The sequence below is a fragment of the Zootoca vivipara genome, chromosome 13 (genome assembly GCF_965207765.1).
Source record: "Zootoca vivipara chromosome 13, rZooViv2.hap1.1, whole genome shotgun sequence".
Taxonomy (NCBI): domain Eukaryota; kingdom Metazoa; phylum Chordata; class Lepidosauria; order Squamata; family Lacertidae; genus Zootoca; species Zootoca vivipara.
In genome coordinates, this window is record NC_142596.1 from 5,330,434 (window position 1) to 5,356,325 (window position 25,892).

Below are 25,892 nucleotides of genomic sequence, written 5' to 3' on the forward strand. Positions count from 1 at the left end.
ACTCATGGATAAGGAATCCTTTTGAAGGGTGATGTACAACTAACAACTCTTATCTGCGGAAGAGCAAGATGCACTTGTTGTTCAATGGTTCATTGAAATCATTTTTCAAAGGATGTAGACTTGACCAATTCTGGGTGAAGGTTTTTGCTGATTATAAGATGTTAGGTGGAAAGGCTTGCTTTCTAACATCTAGTTCCCTTTTGTTCCACATTTCTTCGTGAACAAACATTTTCTTTGTTTTATAAAGAACAAGCGGTTTGATGTTGAACCAGATTTGAGAATAAAATTGGAAATACAGAACCGGACATTGAAGGAATTGTCTGGGACAAAAAGAGACATGATTTCTCCCATCACATTTAGGTTTAGTGTTTTTAACATTTTGTTGGGAGGCATCTCTCTCTCAACAACAACAACAACAACAACAACTGGTTCAGAAGCTGCTAGAAATGTCAGAATTTGTTCACAGCGGGTGGCGCTGTGGGTTAAACCACTGAGCCCTAGGACTTGCAGATCAGAAGGTCGGTGGTTCGAATCCCCGTGACGGGGTGAGCTCCCGTTGCTCAGTCCCAGCTGAGGTCACGACCGGACCTAATGGTCAGGGGTCCCTTTACCTTTACCAAACATTAATAAAATTAAATTTGTCTCTCCCCAACTAAATATTGTGTTGCAATATTACAGTTTTATGGTCTTTTAGCATACTTAAAATCATTTGCTTATTAGGAGCTACCCCACATTTTCTTTTTAAAAAATTGCTTTGCACAGGTAGCTATCATAGTGTTATCAAAAGTTTCAAAAGTAGGGGGACTGTGGCTTAGCATTTGAAAATAGGGGGTCCTCAATAATTAGCTAGTTGGAAACCACTTTTATCTGTGAAGGAAGTTGCTGACCTTTTCCTAAGACTCAAAATTAGTAATTGTAATTTATGATTTCAGAATCTCAAGGGATGGCCACTGTATTGCAGTCTTCATGGATTGGCTTTGGAGTCAATTTGGAGATTGTGACTAGTGCAAAATGAGCTGTTTCTTCCTTTCTAATGTTCTTAGTACATCAGGAAAGTGACTCAGATCTTCAAATCAATCAAAGGAAGAGTGGAAAATCCTTACTGACTACCCACTAATCCGTTTCCCAATCACTGTAGAACAGACTGCCCTCTTTAGAAATGTATGGCATCTGATCTTTACCATATGGCTTGGTTGGTTTCTGTTTTCTTTCCAACATATTGGAAGTTGGTTCTAATCACACTTATAAGTAGAGTGCCAACTGCACCTCAGTGCTTCCCATAACAGGATTTTATAATAAACAAGTGAAAGCATTCCATTTTTTAGTTTGTTTCTGGTTCCGTTGCTGATTGTAGATGTTCCAGTTTGGTTCTGGTTCAGATTTAGTAACCAGTTTAACTAGTGTTCAAAATTTGCCAGGCGCATTTTGTGACTGGCATGGGTCCAATTGTGACAACATGGAGATCTCTGGATGTCATGTTGGCGACTGACATCTCAATCTGGCTGACGCCTCCAGCTTTCTTAAGTAGTTAAGCAGAATAGCTTATTTATTGCATTTATATCACGCCAAGGAGCACATGATTCATCCCCTCCTCAGTTAATCCCTACAACAACCCTGTGAGGCAGGTTAAGAGGCTGTGACTGGCTCAAGGTCACCCAGTGAGCTTCATGACACTGGGTATTTCAACCCTGATCTTCCAGGTCCTGGTCCAACATTTTAACCACTACACCACACTGGCTTCTTAGAGTACAGTCGTACCTTGGTTGTTGAACGCCTTGGTACTTGGACGTTTTGGCTTCCGAATGCCGCAAACCCGGAAGTGAGTGTTCTGGTTTGCGAACGTTCTTTGGAACAGATCCCGACCGTCCGATGGGGCTTCAAGCTGCGCTTTGGTTTCCGAACGTTTTGGAAGTCGAATGGACTTCCGAAATGGATTCCGTTTGACTTCCGAGGTATGACTGTACTCTAGTGTAAATAAATATGGGGAAAGCAAAATGCCACTTAGAGAAAATGATCTGAAATATTTTCCTTGAAGCTTGAATTTTTTTGTTCTGGATAGTTTTATTAGATGTTTTAATGTGTACACTGCTTTGAGTTTTTTTCCTTTAAAATATAAAGCTGTATAGAGATGATGGTGATATAAATTTCAGTGCAAAAAAAAATGGCACCTAGACATTGTTGTGGCAACTGTAACCATTTAAGGTGCCATTTGGTGATTAGCTTTATATACCTGAGTTTCTATTCTAACACATTTTAAGTAGATCAGTTCAGGATCATGTCAGAAAACAAGTGTTCATATTATGATGCTGATTATAATAGGTAATTGATTTTTATGACAGTTTACTCTGAACTTAATACCAGATGGTTAAACATGCTAAGCAGAGAAGCTTACAACATAGCAGGAAAGTGAAATGTAGAACATCTGATTGTGAGAAATATACTGATGGAAAATATATGTTTACATTTTAAAATAACCCACCCATTCTCCAACTCTCAAATACTGTCCACCTTTATTCTGTCAGCTTCCTTCTCTGTAGTTTACAAGAGCTGCCTACTACCAATCAGTTGATGTTGTATAAACATCATTGTGAGAAATGTTGCATTTCATATAATTTCTGAACAAGAGATGTTTGTAACTCAAAAAACTGGCTTATGTGACTGCACCACACACAGTCTGTTTAACTCAACTTCTCAATTTTTTCATGCTCAACAGTGTGCCGATCTAATAAAAGTCCTTGGATCTGCCTGACTTGTTCAAGTGTTCACTGTGGAAGGTGGGTATATATACATTTGACCCCTTCTGAAAGCATATTTACGTAAAACACGTTTTAGAATGAGAAGACTTAGAGTGTTTCTCTTCAATTAAAATGACAGGTAATCTGGGAAGTATTTAAAAAAATGTCTCTTATCTGAGAGTTTCTGATGTTTTTATTGGACTGAAACCATAAAAGGCCGTTAAAATGTACAAAGGTGAATGTATGCTTATTCTGTTGAAGACTTCCAAACCCTACTGGGTATCTACACTTAAAATCTGCCAAGTAATTTAACAATCAACAGCCAAACTTTGTTGATTCATACAGTATGCAGTTGTTCATACAGTATGCTTGTTTGAGATGCATTACTGTATCTTGGAAAAGGAGGCTCTTGATAACTTGCTCTCTTTCCCCTCTTCCTTTCAGATATGTGAATGGGCATGCAAAGAAACATTATGAAGAGGCTCAAGTTTCATTAGCTAATCACAAGAAAACAGAAAAGCAAGAGAAGATTCAACACACAGTGTGCATGGATTGCAGTAGTTACAGTACATACTGGTAAGGTTTTTTAAGGCATATCATCAGTTAGTAGTTGTAGCTTATATTTAATGCTTTATGCCTGTTGAGAGTGCTTCACATTATCTTGGCAATACCTTCAGCAGTCCTATGAGATAGGCCAGAATTATCCCCATATAGTAGATGGTAGGTGTACACTGAGATGGTGGTTTATCTCAGGGCCTCTAGTGGTAAGAACTGAACTTAGGACTTCCTAGCTTACAACTGATTTTCTTAACCACTACACTACGCTATACAAGTTGAACAGTTTCCTTGTTTTTTATTTCTATGTTCATCCCACCTTATCTTGGGGTTTTGGGGTAAATAATGAAAGCAGCAATCTTCACATGTATGGAATAACATTTTGCCCAGTTCATTTCAGTTTTCTCACCCTTTTGCAGAAGATTACAAGATTATTTTTTTAAGCCTGATCCCCAAAGGACAACTGAAAGAAGGATTTTTTTTACAAACCTCTAGAGTTAATTTAAGACATAATTCAAGGAGAGACACCACCTCAGTTCAAATCAGTGTTGGAATCAAGGTTTGCAATTTTGTCTTGAAGGACAAAACCCAGAAATCTGAGGCGAGAGAGTGTGCTCACTTGTAAATCAGCATTATGAATGTGTGAGCAGAGCCAGTGTCATGTTCCAATCTCAATCAAGTCTCTGTCAAGTTTGGTTTGAGATCTATCTCTTACATGAGCGCATGTATGCTTACACACATAGCTGTCCTGAATCTTCACATGTCCAAATTTTATGGCAGTGTGATTGCTGTCCACACTGCCCCCTTTTGTTTTTGGTGAAAGCCTGATTTGCATAGGATTGGTGTGGTTCCTGTGCTTCTTGGGCTGTTTCCACTCTTTGGGTAATGCGTATATCTTCCTTACATGGCGGGGGCAGATTGTGTAGTTATGGGTCATGCTGATAGCAGTCAGCCTTTTGTGGGTACGGCAGTGGTGCCAACATGCTATATATAGCAGCATTCTTGGGCATTTTCCTCTCATGTTGTCTGTGAGATGTTATAAGCCTGGCTTGTGAGTTAAAAGCAGCTGTCCTCTTCCCATCCCACTCGCCACCCTTGAGGCTACCTATGCCCCACTTATTAAGCTAAACATACTCAGTTAACTCAGTCTGTCTTCATTCATATGGCTTGCTTTGTAAACTCCAGGAAGTATTATACTGGATTAAAATATCATATCTGTTTAACTATAGCCATTAGAAGCCAACCAAAACAGAAAGGATACCATGCCTTGAAACGATGTTTGGGCTCAGAATTTGAGGAAATATACAATGAAAGAAGTTCACAGCTGTACAGCAGCCATAGAGAGTTGCAGTTCGTTCATTTTCAGCTTTGTAATATTGTTATTTTAAAAGTGTGCCTAGACATTCCATTGTTGCGCCCATAACCTAGGTTTAAGGTGCTGTTTAGCTCCCAGCTTTCATATCTCAGTTTCTAACACTGCACACAGCCCAGTGTAGGATTAAACCCTATCCCCTCTCTCATCCACTGACATTATCAGTGATGTCCTCTGATAGGCAGGGATGTGTGGTTTGAGCAAAATGCCATTGAGGATCAAATTGGATCCACACTTGGAACACTCACTTTTAGTTAAGAGGAAATACATACTTTGAACTTGTATTGATCTTCCTAATAACCAACTCTGGTAGTGAGTGTTGAAAGTATTGGCATGCTTGAGGGAGCTTCCCCCCCCAAAAAAAACCAAACCTAAGGGGAAACCCCAACAACAATCCCTACCGGTAAATAGTCTAGACATATGGCAAACAGGAATGGGGAATAGAAGAGTGCCTTGCTTGATCTCCATGCAGCTTATTGTATCCTGGAAGTGGGCATAGCTGGCTGATAGGAACTGTGAATAGGAAAACTGCTTCTGCTATGCAGGTGAGGATACATCTCCCCCCTCCCCTGTAGGACCCACTTGCTTGTTTCCTTTTTCAATGCAGCCTGCTTAGATCATAAAGGCAAGACAATTTCTGTACCTCTTCAACTGAAAGGAGGTGGTGAATACAGTTTGCCTTTTAGTTCTCTTAGCACCTAACTTTTTGCTGTTCAGTAAAAGAAGCCCATATTTGCTCAACATAAGTCTCATGTTGGTATGGCTGTGCTAAAGTCTGTCCATTTACTGATTAATGTGTTCTTACTGCAGTTATCGCTGTGATGACTTCGTAGTCAATGATACCAAGTTTGGACTGGTACAGAAAGTCCGAGAGCACCTCCAAAATTTGGAAAAGTAAGCTATATACTTATATGTGTCTTTCCTTTTTTGTACAGTGGTACCTTGGGTTAAGAACTTAATTCGTCCTGGAGATCCATTCTTAACCTGAAACTGTTCTTAACCTGAGGTACTACTTTAGCTAATGGGGCCTCCCGCTGCCGCCGCCCTGCCACCGCACGATTTCTGTTCTCATTCTGAGGCAAAGTTCTTAACCCAAGGTACTATTTCTGGGTTTGTGGAGTCTGTAACCTGAAGCGTCTGTAACCCGAGGTACCACTGTAGTTTGTCATTTGTATGTGAAAGGACAGCATGGGTGCATGCTGAAAATTAGTGTCATCCACTAATTGACATGGAACAAAATCCACTGGGAAATTCTGTGTAGGCTTCACTGTAATAAATAGGAGCTGTGCAAGAGCACACTGTGGTTTTGTATAGTTGTTATTTATTTCTGTGAGACTTGCCATAGCAGAACTTCCTGGTGTAATGTATTCATATGTGGGTTGGCCTTCCCCTGTGCTGCATTAGTGGTGCCAAACACCTGTCACCACAGTGGGCTTAAACTGCAAAAGCCTGCTGCTGACTTGGAGTCCAATGATGGAAGTCTCTTGAGGTTCCAGATGTTGCATACTTTCAGTTGACTAACTTTGGCAAGCTTAAGTTTCATGTTTAGAACAATGCTTGTATGAGCAGAGATGGACTCTTGTGGGGATACTCTGCCAAGTAGCCTTTGATCAAGAAAGTGGAGTTCGTTATTTTAGATCAGAAATTTTAGTTCTAATTAGGGCATGCTCAAGGGTGCCTGCTGTAGCATAACCTAGTCAGATTAATTTGGGTATTTTATGATTGCATGCTAATGAAAATAGAACAGATTTGAGAGTGTGCTCTGAAATTATTTTAAGATGACTATTTTGTATTATAACTTCTATAACTAATGATCAGTCTCACTGTTGTATGTAAAGGAATCATTGCAAATGTGACTATGCAGTTGTCAAGACATTGTGGCCAAGATTATCTTTGGTGTGTTCTATTTAGATTTCTTAGCATGTCTTAACCAATTTATTCATTTACTACAGTTCAGCTTTTGCAGCAGACCGACAGAGGAAAAGAAAACTTCTGGAAGACTCCTCCCTAAACAGCAAATTGTTGAAAATAAATGTAGGTACAGCATAATTTTGAAGCAGTTTTCATTAATCAGTGGAGCTCATTTAGTAAATGTCTTGGGCTGTTAGCATACCTTTCTAATGAACCTGCTGGTTCTTGAGTGACACTCCAGTGTTGGTGGTGCACACACTTTTAATTGTGTATTGAAATAGGCTCATTACCTTATCTAGTTTTTAATACCAAAGCCTCCAAAGAGGTTACTATTCTGACCGCCCAAAATATTTTTAATTTGAAGCAAGTGTTATTCTTCAGGGTACCTGATCTTGAGCTACCATTCTGTTCTGGGCATGTGGAGACAAGGATGACAATCTTTTTTCTATCAAGGGTCATTGACTCACCAGGTGGCCAGTCGATTAACAGAGGTCCCAGTTGATTTTTTTCCTTTTGAATGAACGATCTGTGGGGATCTTTTTGAAAGTCCCTCTCTTGCCCAACTCCAAGATTTCTTAATGCTGCAGGCTAGAGCAGAACTGTGGCAGTCTTTATTTCTTTGCTGGTCCTCACACTTGCCTAAAAAGGGCAAATGAAATCCTTCATGCACTGCCTCCTTCTTGCTAGTCAGAGAGAAAAGAGGGAACAGCTTTCCTGTCCCAGCTGCTTGCAAAAGCAGTAGAAACACCAAGTGCATGTGATCCTGCTGATAAGGGGAAGGGAATGCAAGAACCATTACAGTATCTTCTCCCTGCTGCTGTTGCTGTCTTGGCTTCTTTGCTGGGCCTTGAACTTGCCTGTGCAATTGGGCACTGTGCCTCTGCCTGCTCAGGCAGCCTAGGGCAGGCTGTGGTGTCTGATAAAGCCTGAAGAGGCCTTTGGACTGGATGCAACTTGGCTGCAAGTTGCCCAGACATGGGGTGGAGGAAACCTGGGTTCAGCATTCATTCTAAAATTCTGCCCTGTCTAATTTCCTAAAGGAACCCAAGCTAGCTAAGAGATCAAATGACAAAACAAATAACAAATAAAATAATTCCATGCTTTTAGCATAAAGCTCCCCCATGTGATCTTGAACAGCATATCATGTTCTTAAGCTAGCCTAGCCTGCAGAATCGAAAATATTAATAAAGAATAAATACTATTTTGCTTGCACAAGTGGGCCTAATAAGAGAAGTCTTCTTATTATTTTATTATTTTATATTATTTATTATCTTATTTATTATCTGGGTCACTGGTGGTCTCAGGCCAGCCGGAATTAGGTGCGGAAATATGGGTGCTTTGTTCCTCTGGTTGGGCACACAGCTGTTCCAACTTGTGCAATTTGTGACAGCCCTTCCACAAACTGTGTTAAAGCTTTATGGGTTTGGCTCGGATCCATCATTCTGTGTGTTCTAAATTCTGTGTGGCATATTATCATTGGATGAACACTTTATATGTAATACTTTAAAAAACTTGATGTAGGCATGTAACCCTCTGTTTCAAGGAAAGCAGGTGGATGGAAGATGATGGATAGCCTATTGTAAGATGACTTGTTTGCCTTGATGTCTCTGGTTCACAGGGAAGCACCACAGCCCTGTGTGCTACAGGCCTTCGGAATCTGGGTAACACATGTTTCATGAATGCGATTCTTCAGTCACTCAGGTACCCATTGCTTTATTTTTAAAAATCCCACTCCTGTAATTGGCTTCTAGGCTAAGTGTTATTGTGCACCCTGTGATGTATTAAGAGAGTAGGACATTTCACTGAGGCTAAAATATGTGCATCTGAAGGGTCTCTCTACACCCATAAGAGCAAGTTTTGCAGCTCCATTTGTGTCAGTTTACATTCCCACCAGTGGCATATCTAAAATGACAAAACCCTTGATATATTTTGCAAATAAAACTCCCTGTGGTGTTTGAAAAGAGGATCCATAAGACAGACCTCTTACTGTGCAGTTTAATTTCAAGTGTGTTAACATGCAGGTATGTGAGAGGCAATTGTAGAATGTTCAAGTTACATCTGTGTGTGTGCTTTATAGCTGCCCTACAGCTATTCATTGCTGGGTTACAAAGAAAATAGTTAAATCCTTCGGGGGGGGGGGTTCTGTACCTCTCGGTTCATATTTCTGGTTCACATTTCCTTCTTTCAACAGTAACATTCAGCAGTTCTGTTGCTACTTCAAAGAATTGCCGGCTGTGGAGCTTCGGAATGGGAAGACTGCAGGCCGGAGAACTTACCATACTCGGAGCCAAGGGGATAACAGCATGTAAGTCTATACACAGCATGTATGCCTATATACATACAGTCATACCTCGGTTTAAGTAAGCCTCGGTTTGAGTATTTTCAGTTTATGTACTCCGCGGACCCGTCTAGAACGAATTAATCCACTTTCCATTACTTTCAATGGGAAAGTTCGCTTCAGGTTAAGTACGGACTTCTGGAACCAATTACACTCATACCTCGGGTTAAGTACGCTTCAGGTTAAGTACTCCACGGACCGTCTGGAATGGATTAATCCACTTTCCATTACTTTCAGTGGGAAAGTTCGCTTCAGGTTATGTACAGACTTCTGGAACCAATTGTGTTTGTAAACCGAGGTACCAATGTATATATATATATACAAACAGCACACATAGTGTTTATCTGTATCCTTCCATAAAAGGAGGGATATAGAGTTGGAAGGGACCCCGGGTCATGTAGCCCAAGCACCCAGCACACAAGAATATGTGCTGGTCAAAATGCCAAGGCTGCAGGTTTTGATCCCCATGATCAGCAGCACGCCCTAACTACTAAGCTATTTTCACCTGTAACACAGGAAATGAGACGTTAGGTTATACTATGTGGGTATAAGTAATACCCTGCTTATTGGCGTAATTAATACCATGCTCTAACCACTGAGCTATCCAGCCTGTAATGCTGGGGTGTGTGGTTGTTCCATATGGTTGTTCCATCTGCATCTTGCAAAGGATCATAGAATCGTAGAGTTGGAAGGGACCACAAGGGTCATCTGGTCCAATCCCCTGCAATGCAGGAACCTTTTTGCCCAATGTGGGGCTCGAACCCACAACCCTGAGATTGAGTCTCATACGACGCTGACTGAGCTATCCAGCCACACGTGCTATCACCATACAGGGATCCGCCTCTGCTCCAAGCCCCATGCAGGGAATAAACCATTGAGCTATGCTGGCTAAAGGGAGTGCCTTCTATACCAGTGCATAAACTCATACAAGCCCTATTCATGCTTAAACGCAAACGTTGAACTATGCATGCATCCCTTGTCTTAAAGGCCCCAGCATTTATTAAAAGGCTTATGTGAACTTCACCTATGGACCCAAAATACTAATAAATTCATTCAAACACCACTCGCGCTGAGAGTCGGGCGTTACCAACCATTCGTGTATCCAGTGCCTTAAGAGCCCCCATGAGGTGCTGCTTCAAAACATGGGAGATAAAATGTAAACCCTCAAATTCCAAATCAGAGATCTTCAGGCAGCCGCACCGACGGAGCATTTTGAGAATCAGGTGCAAGTGCTTCCACAACTCAGGCAGACCCACTGCTGACATTACAGAAAGCACTTGTCATAATATGGTGCTGTACTTAGCCCCCAACCATGATCCAGCAGTGTGGCCACATGGACGCAAAATGGCGCTGGGCATGTGCGAGCAGCAAAGCTTGAGAGGGGCAACTCCAGCAATCGGGTCCGTTGCCTGGGCGCTCTTCCAGAAATGTGACCAACTGCGGGCTAAAGCACTGGCGTGGCCCTGTGCACTTCCAACCCTTCCAAGGGTTAAATGACTCCGGTGTTCTGACGCACCTGGGAGCTTCAGCTGGCTCCAGTGCTTGGCTTGGATGAGCTGTGCCTTGCCGCTAGTGCTCCGCTGCACTTGGGGGACTCCTCTGACTTCAATGCTTGTACCCAATTGTCCCCCAACGCTCCTCTCGCTGTGCCTTCTTATGTCTTCTTCTGATGACGTTCTGGGGCCAACTGCGCTGCTGGCATCAGTTCCGCCCCCCTTTTCTACTATTGGACTGCTCAGATGCAGTCCTCTCCTCCCCCCCCCAAGCCGCTGCAGATAGGGAAAATTTGAATTTGGGTTTGGCGGAAACCCGTGGTGACCAAGGGGTGGAGCGGTGTGCCTTTGGGAGGATGGCGGGGCCGTGCGCCAGACCTCCAGATCCAGTGAGCAGTCGTTATCCTCATCAGTTATTTACACTCTTGGTTGTTAATATTTTCTGGTGTATAGAATACAGTTCATAGTGTTGCTGCCCTGTGAAATTGGCACTGTTAATTCTGCTACCTGCATATATAGGGCGGGGAACCCTTTGTGACCAAGTGTATGACTTCACTCAAGAGCCAAAAACTTGTATCAGCATCTAATTTGAATTTGGGACACATGACAAGCCATTTATGTGGAGTTTCAAAAAAGAACATAGAGATCTTCTAGATGGTGGACTTCTCAGTATGGGCTTGGGTGGCTAGGTAAATATAGTAAAATAAACAAAATGCATAACATATGGAGCAAGGGGGAGAAACAGAGGTGCCAACTTGTGAGGGAGATGGGGGGCCCAAGGTCGTGTGTGGGATTGATTCATGATGTTGGAGGAGGTAGGAATGTGGCGGCAGCACGGCTTCAATGGCTGCTGACTCCTCTTTCTGCTGCCACCACTGTCTGGGAGCTGCTTCTCACCTCCTTTCCCTCTGTGGCAGGAGGAAGAGAAGGAGCTGCCCACTGAAGGCACGCTATGCTTGGCCTTGATTTTTCAGAACATTGGGGGGCACTCAAAATATTGGGGGGTCCAAAAGGATTGGGTCCCCCAGGAGTTGGCACCCTTGGAGAGGAAGATGGCTCTCTGTGTATCCTTCGCACTGGGAATTCAACCCAAACCAGTGTGTAGCCTAGCAAAAAGAGAACCCTTCTCATGCAGATTAATCTAGCCGTGGTGGAAGGATTTAAGGGCAAATTTATTACAAGAGGAACAGTACGCTTCTTCTATCTGGGATGGTCATCCTCTTCCACTGGGTGTGCAGTTTCGGGAGGGACGCACATGGAGTGGTGAGGGACACCCGCCTAGCCAGCCAGAACAACCGAGTCAACCTTGGAGATCAGTGGGGTGACAGATGTCACAGCCAGATCGCCCTCACATCTGATATAAATGGACCATTGAGCACCATGAACTAGAACAAACCTGTGTTCTCAAATATATTGGAGTCTTTTTCAGTGAAACGACTTGGAGGTGGCACACCAAGGTGATGAAAATCAGAGTGCAAAGAGTGACCAGGGCTCTGAAGAGGTTTTACTTCATGAAGGGCAGGAAACAGTATGATCCCACGCTGAAAGTATTTGGCAGTAAAGTGATCCCTCAAATGCTTTATGGAGTCAAAATCTGGGGTGAGGATGAGAGTGCTATTAAGGGGTTAGAAACGGTGCAGAACCAATTTCTCAAGAGATTATTTTCCCTACTCAAGGGAACAGCAGTTGCACTCTTACGTACAGAAGCTGGATGGACAACGTTCAGTGCAAGAGCGGACTGTACCAGATTTAATTGCCTGCAAAGACTCCTCCATGCCATGCGAGCACTTGGCAGCCTTGAACTATGTGGAATTGGAGAACAGCCAATGGTGGAAATCTTAACATCCAATGTAATTTGAATTCTTATTATTTCCATGAGCTAGAGGAGATTATATCCGCAGACAAATGGGATTGGTGTCATTGAACAGAATCACTACGCAATCTGCAAGTGATCAAATCCTCTAAATGTTCTCCCTGGTTACCCCTTCTAAAAACAGTCTCTTTTAGAGCCAGTTACCTGTTGAATCTCCGGCCAGCCTCACTAAGAATCACTTTTATCAAGCTGCATTTTCAAGCTATGCCCTTCTCCGTCTTGGATGGACAGTACAACATTGGTATACTGTACAAAGACAGACTCTATATGTGAGCAACTGCAGGTGGACAACATCTTGCACTATTTACTATATTGCTCACTATACACTGGACCTAGGAGGCAATCTCTCAGCCTCCCACCCGTACAAGAAAGCTGTCTCTTCCTTCTATGGCTTCTTAGCGATGCAAACACTTCAGTGACTAGCAAAGTTGCCCTTTTTGCTCTGGCGGCCAAAAAGAGCAGAAAGAAGACCCTGGACAACATAGCATTGAAGTGTAAGGGAGACACAGAGATCTAAACAGAGACTATTATTTGTGGTGAAGCATCCCCTTATTTGTGTATTTATTTTTGATTCAGATTTGTTATGGCCAATGGCTAGAACAATAAAGTTATTTGGATTGGATTACAAGAAGAAGTTCATGTAAGCCACAGTTATCATGAATGGTCTTAGAGTCTAATAATCTCTCTGGGGTTAGGAATGTCTTTTCCCACAGTGCAAGGAAATGTGAGCTGCTGCCTTCACCACTGAGGAGCAGAAAGTGGTGTCTATGGATGTGGTCTCTCTCTTGCAAACCTGATTGAACATTCCCCGTTCTACCCAGTAACCTGAGATGGTCAGGAAAGCCCTACATTCAACTAAACATGATACAGCCTAGTTTGTTAGCTAACTTTCTCTCCAGAAGAGATTCAAGCCCTGAACAGCCTCAATCAAATCACATTCGTAGTCTCATTTTTCCATCTGTGAATTGAGAACAACACTACTTTGTCTGTAGGACATCTGTAGGACATCCTGGACTTGGAAGGCCATGACTTAAAATTCGGCTGGCATGCATGTTTTTGCTTTGGGAAAGTGAAAATTTATAAAAGTTTTATGAACCATATTCTTAGGAAGAATCTGTATAGAGTTTGGGAGAAATATAAAAATCTGCTGGAAAGGAAAACACTTTTATGGCCATCTCCTATCAAGGCTATTAAAATTAAGAGAGTTAATATGGATAGACACAGGTCATGTGTGTGTGACTTAAACGGAAATCAATATAAAATGTAAGGAGCCATGTTACAGATTGATTACAATACCATCAGGTTTTTTTTGACCAATTTAAAACATTTTTATTAAAGATTTATTGGTTTACAAAAGTATGTGCAATGTCTCTTTTTTCAAGTTACATTTTCTATAGATCAGTTTCATTTGTTGAGACATTAGTGTTACATTAGGAAGAAAAGAGGGAAAGGTGGAGGGGGCCATGGTGAATGGGGGTGGGGTCAAGTGGCAATGCTACTATTAAAAACTTTCAATTTTCTTCCACAGTTCATTGGTAGAAGAGTTTCGGAAGACTCTGTGTGCTTTGTGGCAAGGGAGTCAAACAGCGTTCAGCCCTGAATCATTGTTTTATGTTGTTTGGAAAATCATGCCAAACTTTAGGTAAGTCCTATAAGAAAAGGAGGAAAGATGTTAGCAACTCAGTGACTCTCTCCAGAATGATGGCATTTTGTTGTCCCTGAATGCAGTGTTACTTTGCTTCTAACTCTGTAGGAATAATGCCCACTGTGTGCCAGTAGGCTCTTATTCTTCCAGTATACAGAGGAAGCAGTGTTAGTGGTTTTTGAGTGTTTTTGTTGTATTTGAGGTCTAGCAGGGCTATGTTATGTGAAGTTCTTAGTCTGTGCAACATGGCTTAAGTACCTGGCAGAAGCCAAACCTTTGCTTTTGGCAAGGACTGTGCTTAAAAATGTACAGCTCCAGCAGGTCCAAGCAAACATACTGGGCAAAACTTCCTTGATTCTCTCAATATTGAATTAGTTTCTGTCATTGTAGTTATAAATAAGTGCTGCAAAGAGAATAAATCTATGTGCAATAGGCATTTTGCACCCAGGCTGTCAAAAAGAACAGTTCACACAAGTAAATCCAAGTGTCATTCCTCTCCAAGGTCTCCCTGTCCTGGCCCCTGAACCTCTTTCAAAGGAGCACTGAACCCTATTAGGATTAATTGTGCAGAAGGTAAGTTGCTCCATATTTTCAGGTAGTAAAGATGTTCTGTTGATGTATAAATGTGTCTAGCAGTGCTGAAAAGATGCTCTGAATGCACACCCAGAGCCTGTGAAGTGAGAAACCCAGGCCATTCCTTTCCTTCTTCCAGTAACTCTGTGTCTATCCCTGGCTGATGAGAATCAAGGAAGTTTAGCACCAGTAGTTTCAGGCAATGGGCAAAAGTCATAATCGTGCTTCCTACAATACCTTTGGCCAGTTATCCTCCTCAACAGTTGTTTGAAGTCAAAGCAAGAGCTCCGCTTCCTAAGTTGGCTCCAGCAGATTTTCAGCACTGTGGGTTTGTTTGCTTTTAACAGAAAGGGATGTTAATGACAATAAATATATTATGGCACTGGAGTGCATTTCATCAGATGGAGGAAATGTTATCCTTGGTTGGTATTGCAGGTATATGTATACCCCTGGGAATCAGAGAGTGAAAAAAGTAGACAGTGAGATCAGAGGGGAAAAGAATTGGAAAAAAATACATACGTGGACAATTACATAAAGTTTAAATGTGTGAAAAATAACCAATATTCATAAAGCATTTGGGCATTGCTAAGCTAATATAATATGGGGGGACACCCTGTCACAGTCTGCCTTTTTTGCATCTTGTTTCCCTCTGGTCTCTTGTTTGTTTCTTCTTTGTATTTATTTCTTCTTTGCACTCATTGCCAACTGAGACTATTACTTCATGCATCTGAGGAGCTGGACTCTCACATCAGTTACGTCTTTAAGGTGTCATGAGGCTTCATTTTTGCTCTGATAGGCTAACATAGCTACTACCCCTTTCTAAAAGAGCGTTGCTGTTGCTCCAGCTCTGTGCTGATTTATGCATGTGTCTGCACTGAAGAGTCTTGTTCCTGAAGCAATCTCAGACAAGGGCTGTGCTTGTAGTGATGGATCTACAATTCTGTCTCTTCCTCCCACCCCCAACAGTATTCTTAACATGTGCAAGTCATTCAACCCGCCTTGAGTTAGGCTGAGAGAAAGGCTGCTTGTTTCTTGGAGACTTTACAAATAGTTCCCTGTTGCGAAAATATGAACAATATGGACCAAACCTTTTCAGGTGGCTTTGTTTGGCATACTCTGCTCTGCTGGTACTCATTTGAGAAACTGTATGCTTGGAAGGCTTTTCATGAGCAGTTTTCAGTTTGTTTCCCATTTTTCAAACTCTGGGTTGGATCCAGCTCAGCCCCAGGTTTCACGGTCCTCTAGCCTCGCTTCCCAGTCTGAAAAAAAGAACTCAGAGGAAAACAATGAAATCCTTAGTAAGATTGTCTTGATTAGGAGTGTTAATGATTCCAGATAATTTTGTGTACTTAATAGCACATACAGTGGTGCCTCACAAGATGAATTTAATTCGTTCCAGGACTCAATTCGTCCTACGCAAAATTCGTCTTGCGAGTCGCGGTTTCCCATAGGAATACATTGAAACTTAATCAATGCGTTTCTATGGGCTCCGGGGGACTGGCAGCGGCATGGGACGGGGCTTCGGACAAGGTCTCCAAAGCCCCGTCCGATGCCGGCTGTGTGCGGCGAGGCGGCGGGGAGAAGTGCTTCTCCCCACCGCCACCTCCCGCCTGTCTCCCCCGGCATCGGACGGGGCTTTGGAGACCATTCAGTTGATTATTTTTTGTTTTGTTTTCCTGTATCTCAGTCGGGCAACCCACAGGCCCCATAGCACATCCACTGAACCACTCTACTCATTTCTTTTTCTGCTCATGCTGGTTATGGGTGCTACAGAGCTGGCTGCCGTGTTTTCTTACAGTAATGTGCATGGACACAGGGGCATAGGAAGGGGGGCAGTCTGCCCTGGGTGCCATCTTTTGGGGGGGGGTGACAAAAAGGCACCCTGCATGGGCACACTTGTCAGCATGGGCACTTTAATGAGGAAACATTGCTGCTGGTCCTGGAGAAGCAGGCAGGAAATCCATGAATAGGTGGATTCCTAAAGTGGCAGCTGTTGCGATGGGGTCCTGGTGGTAGCCAGAACTCATTCTCCAACTTCAGCGTGTGCTTGGTTTACTTTTGAAATAAAATATGTTCCCATGTGTTAGAGCTACAGTACAATATAAGTTCATATTGCAGAACATTGGCAATGCCTGCAGTGTGTTCATTTTAGAGTTGTTTTCACAAGGTTTTAAAAATATATAAATATCCCATCCTCTATCTTGAAAATAAACCATCTAGATAAAGTAAATTGCACTACAAGTACAAAACTCCCACCGCCTTCACAACCTTACCACATTGGCATAGTTCAAAATGTGTTTTGCACTGCTGGACTTTCTTCCAGCTTCAAATGAGTTTTGCATTTGAGCTGTTGTAGGGAAGCTTGTTAGCCTTTTGTTTGGTTGTAAAACTACAGGGCCATAAATCTGTCTATTACGGTGGCAAGAATGATCACTGAGCCTTTTTTATTATAAAGTGATACATCCAATGTAATTGAAATTGCCTGGTTTGTAAGCCCATGCCATGTAATGTGAATTATGCACCAATGTAAGTAAGCAGCCTGTATATTCATTGATGTGTTTGTGTTAAGGGGCTACCAGCAGCAAGATGCCCATGAATTCATGCGTTACCTTTTGGACCATCTGCACTTGGAACTCCAAGGAGGCTTCAATGGTGTTTCCCGCTCAGTCATCTTGCAAGAGAATTCGGGTCTTTCTGGTGGCAGTAGATGCTGCATGTAAGAAGAGAGGTTTTTAATCTGGTTTCCTCAAACCATAATACTGTATCTGACTTGTAGGGCAGAAAATGCAGATTATGTAGTTTATAGACAACAAAGATTGGGAATGGCCTTTGGCAGACGTTTGTCAGAAAAATGCTCACACAGGTTGGGAGCCTGCATGCCAACAGCTGGCTTTGGCTTGCAGTCTCTGATCATGCTCAAGGCCAATCAAATGTCTATGGGAAAGCCTTTTGAAAGTATAGGACATGGGTGCAGTCGCCATCTCCAGCCCTCTCCTGATCCTAGAGGTAGAATAGTTCCCATTGGTAGCCTCATGTCCTTCTACAAATTTATTTAATCATCCTTTAAAGCCATCCAAGTTGGCAGCCATCACCACATCTTGCTGGAATTAATTCCATAGCGTAACTATGCACTCTTGTGTGTGAAGAACTTTTCTTTGTCCTGAATCTTCCAGCATTCAACTTCATCGGGTCATCCTGGGTTCTGCTATTATCAGAGAGGGAGAAAAATGGTTTTGTACAGTATCCTCCTCCTCAACCACAAATGGTGCTGCTTCATTTATTTATCTGGGGATACTTTTTGCCACTTGCACAGAGCATAACATTTATGTTGTATTTGGAGCAATATTAGTAGCTCCATTTCTTAATGTAAGCACCTCTTCATATCTGTTCTAAGAAACTTAGATGAGCTAAAGGATGTTTAGGCTAGAGGTTCTTGGTGCTAGTTGAATGTGACCAACTGTGCAGAGCTGACCCTTTTCTCCTTGTAATGTTTTCAGAAATGGCACTTCTACTGTTGTCACAGCCATCTTTGGAGGCATTCTACAGAATGAAGTCAACTGCTTGATATGTGGGACTGAATCCAGAAAGTTTGATCCATTCCTAGGTAAACCATGCATCTTGAAAAGTTTTATAAGCAGATGTTATGTTTTTCACGTTAGAAACTAATTTTGAAATTGCCTGTGTTTTCTTTAGACCTTTCGCTAGATATTCCAAGTCAGTTCCGAAATAAACGTAAGAACCAAGAAAATGGACCAATGTGTACATTACCAGGTAGGTTGTTTTTTTAAATAAAAAAAACCCAACACCCCTTGCCATTTGCATATATCACTTGCCCTTTTTGTCTCTTTCCATCAGTATTTTTATTTTGATCATTAGAATGCTGAGTCAAAAAGCAGAGGAAGTGACTTTAATCATGTCAATTCAATTGTTCTAGATTGTCTTCGCAGTTTTACAGACCTGGAAGAACTTGATGAAACAGAGCTCTATATGTGCCACAAATGTAAAAAGAAGCAGAAGTCCACCAAGAAATTCTGGATCCAGAAACTACCAAAGGTGAGATCTAGGAGTTGAAAGTTGTAAAAGATTATGCAAATCTCAGCCTTCTGCAAACTGGTGCCTCCCATATAATTTAGACTACAGCTCCCTATTTGCCTCAGCCAGCACAGCTGGTTTAGAGATGAGCAGAAGCAACTTACCCGATAATAAGCAACACTCAAGATAGAACAGACTCAGACAAGAGGAATTATTTAAAAATTAGGATTCAAGGGACTGGAGTTTTAAAGGAAGGATCTTAGTGAGAGAGTGATTTTGATTGGCATAACGAGATATTCATATCACAAGAACATAAAAAACAGCCACCACTCCACCACTCTTCCAGTGTTACTGCTGCTAAGGAATCATCCTTCCTATATGGTTGAAAACATTCCTTCTAAAGTCATTCTTTGTTTGGAAGTTAGAGCTGTCAGTCACAAAATGAACTTCTCTTTCCTGCCTGACCTTTTCTATTATGGAGAGCTTGTAGAGAACAGTTTAAACTTGTTGCCTGTTCCTTGGAAGCTTTGGAAGAAGCCTGATTTGCTTCAGAGAAGGTCCAGATCTTTGCAAAACAAGCCAGTTTGAAAGTGCACTTTGACCAAACCTGAAGTGGGATGCTGCTTCAGTGTTCATTCTGCGGTAAAAGAGCTTGTATCTCAGAGCCACAGTACTTTGTTGTTTTTGCTACTGCATTTGGGAGGAGGGGAAATGTTTTATTTCTGGAATTTTATCTTTAAGCAAACTCAGAAGTTTCTGCTAGGATCATGTGGATATAAATGTAACAGCTACTTCACCATGATATCGTCTTGACATGCAGAGGAGGTGGCAGATCTGTTGTTTTTAAAGTACTCCTCCATTAAGGAATTTGTGACATGGCCTTTGGCTTATGTGCCATTTTTAATTCCACAGGTGCTGTGCTTACATCTAAAACGCTTTCACTGGACAGCTTATCTGAGGAACAAAGTGGACACGTATGTTGAGTTTCCCCTGAGAGGCCTAGACATGAAATGTTACTTGCTAGAGGTACAGTGACTTGTTATGGGGAGCTGCTAGTCAGGGGCCCTAGAATACAGCTGGGGAATTCTCAATTCCTCTTCTTTCTTGTCTCTCTTCCTTGTCCCCCTTCCAATTGCAGCCTGAAAACAGTGGTCCAGAAAGCTGTCTGTATGACCTTGCAGCTGTGGTGGTGCACCATGGTTCAGGGTGAGTATGATGGGACCCTGAAGGCTCTTTTGCCTTTCTGAGTTGATGATTGAAAGGCCTCTCTGCTGTAAAACCTGCATCACTCCACTGGGAACCAGGAATTAATTGAAAAAGAATGTATGGCAGAATAACCTGGTTAGCTTTGCTTATCTTGTTAATTCCCTTTTTAAATTTGACAAATCAATAAAGAGATGCAACGCTTTGCCTGAAAATATTCTCTGTGGTCCTGATTGAAATTTTAGACTTCACAATCTTATTTGAGTTACTTAAATTAAATGCTGTGTTTGGAAATACATTTAAATCCTACACGAGAGGTAGCTGGTCACATTTGATTTTTTTTTAAAGTGCAGTCATCTGGCTGAGAAGCAGCTTGTTGTCAGAGGAGCTGTTATTTTTTCAAAAGGAGAGCGCTCATATCTAGAGGACAAATGCCTCTTGATCTAGATTGGAGTCAAAATAACACACAAAAAGATAATTCAGAATTAGAACTATATAAATGTGGATTGGGATCTTGTTTCTTTCCCTAGACCCTCAATGGATGACAACCCAGCTGGCTTCACATGATATAGTCTGACTGTAACTGACCAGGCTACACTCCCAAAAATGATGTAGGCTGATTAGTGGCTGGTCTGTTAGATGGGCCTGAGATGTGGGTTCCACTGTTCCGCTTGCTATGTGGCCCTGGGCAAGTCCCATGACCCCAAAAGGGCTCCTGCTTGTAGCAACGGAAAAAGAAAACGCTGCAGTGCTGAATAGCTTCTGGCAAAAACAGGGCCTGAGGTGCTTCCTGAATAAGCCAACAGCATCAACTAAATAAGTCATATTCATGTTGCTCTATGACATGGGGGGGGGATAGCCACTCTTGCTTCATGCACCAGGCATTGTGGGGACCCTAGCTGGTTGATTATGGGTTAAACTGCTGGCAAATTTAAGGAGACGGGTCATTTTCCGCCTTGGCTAACGAAGTGCTGGGAATAGAAGTAGAGAAGTATTCCAGTCCAAAAGTAAGGCAGTGAAGACCAAACTAATGGAGAACATGCCCAATGGATGCTGCCTCGTCCTTTGAGCAGGCAGGTCTGAAGGCGTGCAGACTTTTCCCGACAGATGCTTCAGACTTGCATAAGCCCAGCCTTGAGAGTGAGCAGGAGGAGAGAACCTCCTCCACCAACAGGCTGCGTTTATCTTTGCATGGCTATGTGCCTAAGGCTCCTGAACATTAGAAGGCATTCTGGAAATGTTTCGTATCAGTGTTTGTGTTGGGTGTATCCAATGAAGGAAAAGGCAGTTGAGGCTTGGCAAGTATTTTTAAGGTGAGGGAAATAGCTACAACCAGGATCCTTCCCCATGACCTGTTAGCCTAATTTTTAAAATAGAAAGTAGTGAATTAATTTCCCTCATGCTATGTTTCTTGATGTTCACAGGGTTGGCTCTGGACATTATACAGCCTATGCGACTCATGAAGGCCGATGGTTCCATTTCAATGACAGCACCGTGACGCTGACTGATGAGGAGACGGTGGTGAAAGCCAAGGCTTACATACTCTTCTATGTAGATCGGCAGGCCAAATCAGCATCTGATAAACTTTAATACCTCTTCCTGCCCAGTGCATATCAAGTCCATCAGGCAAAACATTTCCAATCCTCCACAGATACTTGATACAAGACTCTTGATTTCATTGTGCACTTTTCATTTTTTTCCCTTGTGGGTTCTGGTTTTATTTTGTCAGTAGTAGAGTATTTGATTTGTTAACATGGACACAAGCTAACTGTTGTTAAGTCATACCAGGAAAAAAAACACCTCAGAAGATATTGATTTGTTACTTCAACCCAATTTTTATATATAGTTTCAAGAGCTATTTTAGTTGTTTGACTTTGTATATCATTGTATATCAATGTTGGAGTTTGCTTTCTGAAGGCACATTTACATCAAAGAAACTTGAATCCTTCTAATAAGCACATTTGTGTACCTAATTATGAAATAGTCTGGAGGCTTTCAGCTGTTTGGATAGGCTTTTATTCTTAAGATCAAGGACTTGTACCAAACACTTGATGTGTGGACAGTTGTTTGGCTGCCTGTAAAAAGGAAAGGAGTGTATGAATTGTGGCTTCATTCAACAGGCCATGTAATCGCTGCTACTCTTTGTCTATGGAGGCTGCTTTCTTTCAAAATTCTCTGTACTTTAGTAGCTGGCTGCAAATTGTTTATAATAGAAACTTGCTCCATTTTTTTCATTTCTCCTTTAAAGCAAGAGGAAAGATTAGTGTTCTACAGCGATTAAGCTATAAAAAAGCTGAGAAAATTCAGGATTTGCTAGTCTTTCCATTAAGGTTAGAACTGTGTATAATCCATCTCATAATGCTATCATGCATCCTTTTGTCTTGTGATGCCTTGAAGGTAGAATGGAATAGGTAAAATTGCCATTCCTGTATCATGGAAGCAACAGTCTTGGGTGACTGCAAATGTAGAGACTGTAGTCTTCACCAGTATTAATAGTCCCTGTGCAGCATTGCAATCCTGGGTTCCTTGTTGGCATTTCTTTGCTCTGCATCTTGTGGTTTGTTGCTGCAGATTTGGTTTACAGTTGTAAGAAGCCCAGCCCAGCAGGGATTTTGGCTCTCACTGACTAGTTCAAATGAACAGAAGGGTGCTCTCTTGCAACTCTGGCTATTTTGAGGAGAGGCTGGCCCCCTCAGATTGTGCCCATGTGATTTACACATACTTGATTGCTTTTTCACACACCCAATAGGAAATTATAGCACCATTTTGTGGTGCTATTTTCACCCCAGGGTTTCAAATTAGAGAAGAGAATCGGGTCGCTGGAATTTGTAATGAACCTCCGTGATGCCCAAAGGGTCCATGGTAGGGTTATGATCAAGCTCCCTGGGATTATAACCCTGAATTAGCATCTGCTTAAGTGAGGAAGCAGAGCAAAACATCAGGTCACACCATGTGCTACGGCATATTTCCTCAGCACCAGCTCCTACTGGAATTAAGGAGGAAGCTTCAGAAAGTAATGTAAATGTGCCTTTCTTAAAAATCGGCTATGTCTAATAGCTGGGTCTGGTTCTCATTTCTCCCCTTTCTCTTCTACCTTTTGCCTCCCTCTTCCTCTCCTTTTTTGTCATGGTATCTTTCCCCTGTGTGAAGACCTTCTTTCTTTTTGGAATGTGGCAGTTGAAATGCAATGCGCTTGTTCCTGTTTTGAAGCCGGCTGTGTGGTAGCTCAGGCACGTAAGTTTGGACAAAGAGCCTTTTCCTGATTTGGCTCCACCCACCCCTGCAAACACAAATGTCTAATCAGTGAGTTGTGGCAACACAAGTTATTTCTCTTCCTGGTGGAGATTTCCTTATCTGCTGGATTATACTCAGTGAGTCGTGTCAAAGTGACAGATTTGAAGCAGTCAAAGTGTGTACTGCGCCTGAACTAGTATTTTATTTTTACCCTTGTTTGTATAACCTGAGTCTAAGGGGGAGGGTGGGGGAACTTTTTCAGTTCTGCCACCTCAGCTGCCAGGTGTAGCACTGCCAGCCAGTGACAGTTATGGGCAGGAATGTGCAGCTGGTAATATAGATAAGCACCAGAAATGCTCCCTGAAAAAGCACTGGCTTAGTTCATGCTAGTTATCAACACTTCCAGATTAAAGGTTGCTCCCCTGTGTAGTTGTTGGGAACCATGCCCTATCTCACCCCCCCTCCACCCCACCCCACCCGTTTCCTGCAAGATGAAGCCTGTCTGCTTCACAAATGGTCCACCACTGCCACCCCAAAGGTGCTCTGCCTAGGAAGTTCTGTTGATGGACCAGAGTGGATTAGGCAGTTCAAAGAAGATCCAACTACAAAGGTGAGAGGTAGCCAGACTTTCAGGCACTTGTGGTGACTGGTTGGAAATGGCAGTGTGGTGCTCCCCCCCTCCCCTTTCTTTTTCACTCTCTCGCTCTCACTGGAGTGGTGATCTGCATCTTGAATGCCCTTTGGTGCCTGCGTGCATGAGAGGGGCCTTGGGGTTATAGTGCCATAGCTGTGATTGTTTGCCATTAAAATATTGTGTGTAATCCTCGGTGAGGACTGTTGCGCATTTTGGAAGGGGATTGTTGGCCACAATTCAAATTCCTTCATAAAACATATTCCTCTGAAAGATTCGCCATTAAAGTCTTTTCTCTCTGTGCTCATTGTGTGAGAATCAATTTTCCTGAGCTTCTGGAAGAAGAGCCCTTTAATGAACTAGATTTACATTTTAGATCAGGGCAAGTAAGAATTGCCAGAAGTTCCCGGAAAAGCTCCAGGAAAGCTGGCAGGGAACTTTTTGTAAAAGTTGGTGGAACAGGTTTTTTTTTTTTAAGGCTGGAACTGGATCATACTTATATACTAGGATTGCCATATTTTGAAGAGCAAAAAAGAGGACATATTCCTTAGGTCATCCTCCTAAGGAAACATACATACATTTAAGTGCTTAATATTTTATTATAGCACACTCACGTATCAAAATGTGTACACTAACTCAAAGAAAAATAATATCCTAGTAATGCTTTGAAACTGTTGGAATATAATATTTAAACCACATTAAGTACACTTTATTTTTTAATCCTAAATATTATTTCTAATACTTCTAGGTTATTGGGAAATCTTCCAACGTTTGTGTTCAGCATGCAGAACATGACATACTTCAGTTTTGTTTCCTAAATGTAAGCCAAAAATGTTAGATTCCAGGAAACTCTTCACCAAGTTAAGGAGGGAGAGCGGAAGGACCGAGAGGCACATGCCCAGGGCCCAGTGCAGGCAGGGGGGCAGGGGAGAGGCCAAACTACAGGAGCTGCACTCCAGCGGAGGATCCTTTGCAGCCTGAGAGCTTGGCTTCTCCTCCCTCTTCTCCCTAGCTCTGGAATCCCATTCTGCACACACAACAAACATTTCCTCTGCAACCTCTTCCCTAAGTCTGACCAGTGGAGGGTGGTGTGGAGGGAAGAGGAGGAAGTGACTTTGGTGTTGCGGCTCTAACCTGCTAGCCAAGTCCCGGCAAAGCACACCAGCTCCAGCAGGGGCCCGGAATTGACAGCTCCTTTTTGCTGCCGCTTCTCCCCTGCTGCATGCACAACTTGCTCCCGTCAGTCAGCCGCCAAACCCAGACATTTTGCTAAATTTGTAAATTCCGCCTGGAGAGAAATTTTGACCATGAAAAAGAGGACGTGTCCAGGAAAAAGCAGACATATGGCATCTCTGTGTACGCAGAGTATGTTTGGCTACTAAATATTTCTTGTAGGTTCCTCCCTTTTGCAGACTTGATACAAAGATTGCATTATTTCCTTTAGTCAGCTGTTGTGTGTTTGCATCCTTGATCATTTAGAACAGCTGTGTGGAGCCTTTCTGTAGAACAGCCCCTGTCCAGTCAATGACGGCCTCTCATTCCACCAGCAGAGGAGCCTGGAAGGGGCTGGAAGAGGAAGGGCTTCCTTTCATTTCATTTCTCTTGTACCTCCACTTAAGTTTCTGTTCCTTTTTAAGGGATGAAGTTTCACTTGGGGCTATGGGTTGTGCTTCATGAAGAACCCAGAAGGGCATTTGCAGGGCAAGTGTGGTGCAGTGGTCAGTGTGTCAGACTAGCCCTTGAGTGACCAGGGTTCAAATCCCCACTCAGCTAAGAGGCTCCCTAGGTGACTGGGCTAGTCACTGTCCCTTGGCTTCACCTACATCACAGGGTGCTTGTGAGGATAAAAAGAAAGACAGTTTCTTGAAGGAAATGTGAGATAGAGATGCAATAATGACTCAAAGAGGACACAGGGAGCAATACAACTGCCTCCCCTCCTCAAGATGCAAAGGAGCTGAATGGATTAATTTTTGCCCATTTCTTTTCTTCTCACAGGCTGGGTCTGTCTGCCCTTGGAGATGTTTAAATATCACCAAAGGCCAAGCTGGAGCCTTGGGTGCCAGAGCAGGTGCCTTAAAGCAGTTTCTGGTTGGCAGTAGCTCGTCCATCAAGCAATGGGAAGGTGGGCTTCAGTTCTGTAGTTTGCATCCAGGCAGGGAGCAAGGTAGAAGAGCAGAACTACTTCACAAATGACTGGGTGACTCTTTTAACACTTTCATAACCAAGCTCAGAGCTCTCAGCATTTCTTTGAGGTCTCTGGCAATTTCCTCTACTTCTCATCTCTGTTCAACCAAATA

General features: G+C 42.5%; 1 protein-coding gene across 3 annotated transcripts in view; it reads left to right on the forward strand.

Moving 5' to 3' along the window:
* The window catches only part of USP3 (ubiquitin specific peptidase 3), a 36,075-nt gene extending 12,177 nt beyond the window's left edge, over positions 1 to 23,898 (forward strand). For 2 of the 3 annotated variants that reach the window (XM_035130900.3, XM_060282616.2), the window contains exons 2-15: positions 2,714 to 2,774; positions 3,180 to 3,311; positions 5,473 to 5,556; positions 6,615 to 6,696; positions 8,192 to 8,274; positions 8,765 to 8,878; positions 13,806 to 13,919; positions 17,065 to 17,211; positions 17,993 to 18,099; positions 18,189 to 18,266; positions 18,430 to 18,548; positions 19,440 to 19,553; positions 19,666 to 19,733; positions 21,155 to 23,898. In XM_035130900.3, the coding sequence (XP_034986791.1) occupies positions 2,714 to 2,774; positions 3,180 to 3,311; positions 5,473 to 5,556; positions 6,615 to 6,696; positions 8,192 to 8,274; positions 8,765 to 8,878; positions 13,806 to 13,919; positions 17,065 to 17,211; positions 17,993 to 18,099; positions 18,189 to 18,266; positions 18,430 to 18,548; positions 19,440 to 19,553; positions 19,666 to 19,733; positions 21,155 to 21,320 (1,469 nt within the window). In that variant the 3' untranslated portion in view covers positions 21,321 to 23,898. The remainder of the gene's footprint in view (positions 1 to 2,713; positions 2,775 to 3,179; positions 3,312 to 5,472; positions 5,557 to 6,614; positions 6,697 to 8,191; positions 8,275 to 8,764; positions 8,879 to 13,805; positions 13,920 to 17,064; positions 17,212 to 17,992; positions 18,100 to 18,188; positions 18,267 to 18,429; positions 18,549 to 19,439; positions 19,554 to 19,665; positions 19,734 to 21,154) is intronic. The other variant, XM_035130901.3, reaches the window with a different exon arrangement.
* Positions 23,899 to 25,892: the final 1,994 nt, after the last annotated feature.